At 45.3% G+C, this 3,977-nt stretch overlaps 1 protein-coding gene across 1 annotated transcript in view; it reads right to left on the bottom strand.

Annotated features, from left to right (window-relative positions):
• Positions 1-931: 931 nt before the first annotated feature.
• Positions 932-3,977, bottom strand: part of LOC115183500 (monocyte to macrophage differentiation factor 2) — a 33,069-nt gene continuing 30,023 nt past the window's right edge. Inside the window, exons 5-7 of the mRNA XM_029744706.1 lie at positions 2,968-3,069; positions 1,667-1,736; positions 932-1,237 (exon numbers count right to left, since the gene is read on the bottom strand). Coding sequence (XP_029600566.1) covers positions 1,034-1,237; positions 1,667-1,736; positions 2,968-3,069 — 376 coding nt within the window. The 3' untranslated portion in view covers positions 932-1,033. The remainder of the gene's footprint in view (positions 1,238-1,666; positions 1,737-2,967; positions 3,070-3,977) is intronic.

Genomic DNA, 3,977 nt, shown 5'->3' with positions numbered 1-3,977 from the left:
TATGGTTCTATTCACATCTCTACATCTCTATGGTTCTATTCACATCTCTATGGTTCTATTCACATCTCTCCATGTCTCTATGGTTCTATTCACATCTCTCCACGTTTCTATGGTTCTATTCACATCTCTCCACGTTTCTATGGTTCTATTCACATCTCTATGGTTCTATGGTTCTATTCACATCTCTCCATGGTTCTATGGTTCTATTCACATCTCTATGGTTCTATTCACATCTCTCCATGTTTCTATGGTTCTATTCACATCTCTATGGTTCTATTCACATCTCTCCACGTTTCTATGGTTCTATTCACATCTCTCCATGTTTCTATGGTTCTATTCACATCTCTCCACGTTTCTATGGTTCTATTCACATCTCTCCATGGTTCTATGGTTCTATTCACATCTCTCCACGTTTCTATGGTTCTATTCACATCTCTATGGTTCTATTCACATCTCTCCACGTTTCTATGGTTCTATTCACATCTCTCCATGTTTCTATGGTTCTATTCACATCTCTCCACGTTTCTATGGTTCTATTCACATCTCTCCATGTTTCTATGGTTCTATTCACATCTCTCCATGTTTCTATGGTTCTATTCACATCTCTCCATGTTTCTATGGTTCTATTCACATCTCTCCACGTTTCTATGGTTCTATTCACATCTCTATGGTTCTATTCACATCTCTCCACGTTTCTATGGTTCTATTCACATCTCTCCACGTTTCTATGGTTCTATTCACATCTCTCCACGTTTCTATGGTTCTATTCACATCTCTCCATGTTTCTATGGTTCTATTCACATCTCTCCACGTTTCTATGGTTCTATTCACATCTCTCCACGTTTCTATGGTTCTATTCACATCTCTATGGTTCTATTCACATCTCTCCACGTTTCTATGGTTCTATCCACATCTCTCCACGTTTCTATGGTTCTATCCACATCTCTCCATCCCTCCATTCTTGACATCACAAGTCCACTCCTTCCTTCAACTTCCTGTGACGTCATCACCCCTCGCCCCCGGTCTCCGTGTGTCATCTGGATGTCTTCATCTGATTGGCTGCTGGCGTGTAGAGGTATCGGTAGATGGCGTAGTAATGGACGCCTGCTCCCATGGCAACAAACAGGTGCCAGATAGCATGGGCGAATGGGACGAGTCCATCACTCTTGAAGAACACCATGCCCAGACAGTAACAGGCACCGCCCACTAATAACTCACACAGACCCTCACGGTCCGGCTACAGGGGGACAAAAAGGGTTAAAGGGACAGTCCACCCAAATTACATTTTCTCTCAAACATGGTTAATCATTCATACACTGATCCATCACACTCTTTCCCCTCCTTGAGCCCACCGTTCTCTCTGTTTTTGTTTAGCCTTGTGTTGTTTTGTTTTGACTATTGTTTTTTGTTTCATTTCTACAATTGTAAAGAGACTTTGGGTCCTTAAAGTTCTTTATAAAGTCCCATGTGTTATTATGATTATAACATCCTGGTTCTTACCCAGTAAGCAGTCTATGGACAAGAGAAAGCTTTCCATGCTTTGGTTTTGTTTACCTGGCCACCGTCTTAAAATGCTAACTTTTTTAGCATTTGTGCCCCAAAACCAATGCAAGTCAATATCCCCGATTTGAGCATTTTTGGAGTTTGATGCCTAAAAGTGTCTCACCATGGACAGGATGACCAAGGCTGGGAACACTCCCATCACTGTATAACAGATCAGTTCCATCAGCTTATACCTGGAGACAAGAAGAGACAGAGAGAGAGACAAGGGGAGAGAGAGAGAAGGAGAGAGAGAGAGTGAAAGAGAGGAGAAAGAGTGAGAGAGACAAGGGAGAGAGAGACACCCACCCCCCCCCCTCATCCACAAACACGTTACCTCTAGTGGAAGAAGACACCCACCCCCCCCCCCCCTCATCCACAAACACGTTACCTCTCGTGGAAAAAGACACCCACCCCCCCACCCTCATCCACAAACACGTTACCTCTAGTGGAAGAAGACATCACCCTCATCCACAAACACGTTACCTCTCGTGGTAGAAGACACCCCCCCCCCCACCCTCATCCACAAACACGTTACCTCTCGTGGTAGAAGACACACCCCCCCCCCACCCTCATCCACAAACACGTTACCTCTCGTGGTAGAAGACACACCCCCCCCCACCCTCATCCACAAACACGTTACCTCTCGTGGAAGAAGACACACCCCCCCCACCCTCATCCACAAACACGTTACCTCTCGTGGTAGAAGACACACCCCCCCCCACCCTCATCCACAAACACGTTACCTCTCGTGGAAGAAGACACACCCCCCTCATCCACAAACACGTTACCTCTAGTGGAAGAAGACACCCACCCCCCACACCCTCATCCACAAACATGTTACCTCTCGTGGAAGAAGACACACCCCCCCACCCTCATCCACAAACACGTTACCTCTCGTGGAAGAAGACACACCCCCCCACCCTCATCCACAAACACGTTACCTCTAGTGGAAGAAGACATCACCCTCATCCACAAACACGTTACCTCTCGTGGAAGAAGACACCCACCCCCCCACCCTCATCCACAAACACGTTACCTCTCGTGGAAGAAGACACACCCCCCCCACCCTCATCCACAAACACGTTACCTCTAGTGGAAGAAGACATCACCCTCATCCACAAACACGTTACCTCTCGTGGAAGAAGACACACCCCCCCACCCTCATCCACAAACACGTTACCTCTAGTGGAAGAAGACACCCACACCCCCTCATCCACAAACACGTTACCTCTAGTGGAAGAAGACACCCACACACCCTCATCCACAAACATGTTACCTCTAGTGGAAGAAGACACCCACCCCCCCATCCTCATCCACAAACACGTTACCTCTAGTGGAAGAAGACACCCACCCCCCCACCCTCATCCACAAACACGTTACCTCTAGTGGAAGAAGACACACCCCCCTCATCCACAAACATGTTACCTCTCGTGGAAGAAGAAGACGTATGTGGTTCCGACAGAGGCCATCACCCAGACCAACCACCTCATGTGACAGGTCCAGGGTCCTAGCTCCCGCAGGTTCAACCTGGATAATATTCATGTTACATCACATGCTTTAAACAGACTACACACAAAACAAGGTCATCATATTCACAAGTTCAGCAGACTGATCTGATGATGTAGTCCAGACTAGTGTAGTCCAGACTAGTGTAGTCCAGTATATGATGATGTAGTCCAGACTAGTGTAGTCCAGTATATGATGCTGTAGTCCAGACTAGTGTAGTCCAGTATATGATGATGTAGTCCAGACTAGTGTAGTCCAGTATATGATGATGTAGTCCAGACTAGTGTAGTCCAGACTAGTGTAGTCCAGTATATGATGCTGTAGTCCAGACTAGTGTAGTACAGTATATGATGCTGTAGTCCAGACTAGTGTAGTACAGTATATGATGATCTAGTCCAGACTAGTGTAGTACAGACTAGTGTAGTCCAGACTAGTGTAGTCCAGTATATGATGATGTAGTCCAGACTAGTGTAGTACAGTATATGATGCTGTAGTCCAGACTAGCGTAGTCCAGACTAGTGTAGTCCAGTATATGATGATGTAGTCCAGACTAGTGTAGTACAGACTAGTGTAGTACAGACTAGTGTAGTCCAGTATATGATGATGTAGTCCAGACTAGTGTAGTACAGTATATGATGCTGTAGTCCAGACTAGTGTAGTACAGTATATAATGATCTAGTCCAGACTAGTGTAGTACAGACTAGTGTAGTCCAGACTAGTGTAGTCCAGTATATGATGATGTAGTCCAGACTAGTGTAGTACAGTATATGATGCTGTAGTCCAGACTAGTGTAGTCCAGACTAGCGTAGTCCAGACTAGTGTAGTCCAGTATATGATGCTGTAGTCCAGACTAGTGTAGTCCAGACTAGTGTAGTACAGTATATGTCACATATTATAATTGTAGATCATTATATATATATATATATATA

The sequence above is a fragment of the Salmo trutta genome, unplaced genomic scaffold (genome assembly GCF_901001165.1).
Source record: "Salmo trutta unplaced genomic scaffold, fSalTru1.1, whole genome shotgun sequence".
In the NCBI taxonomy this organism is placed as follows: Eukaryota; Metazoa; Chordata; class Actinopteri; order Salmoniformes; family Salmonidae; genus Salmo; species Salmo trutta.
The sequence above is the reverse complement of the archived record's forward strand: the minus strand, read 5'-3'. Positions and strand labels throughout refer to the sequence as shown.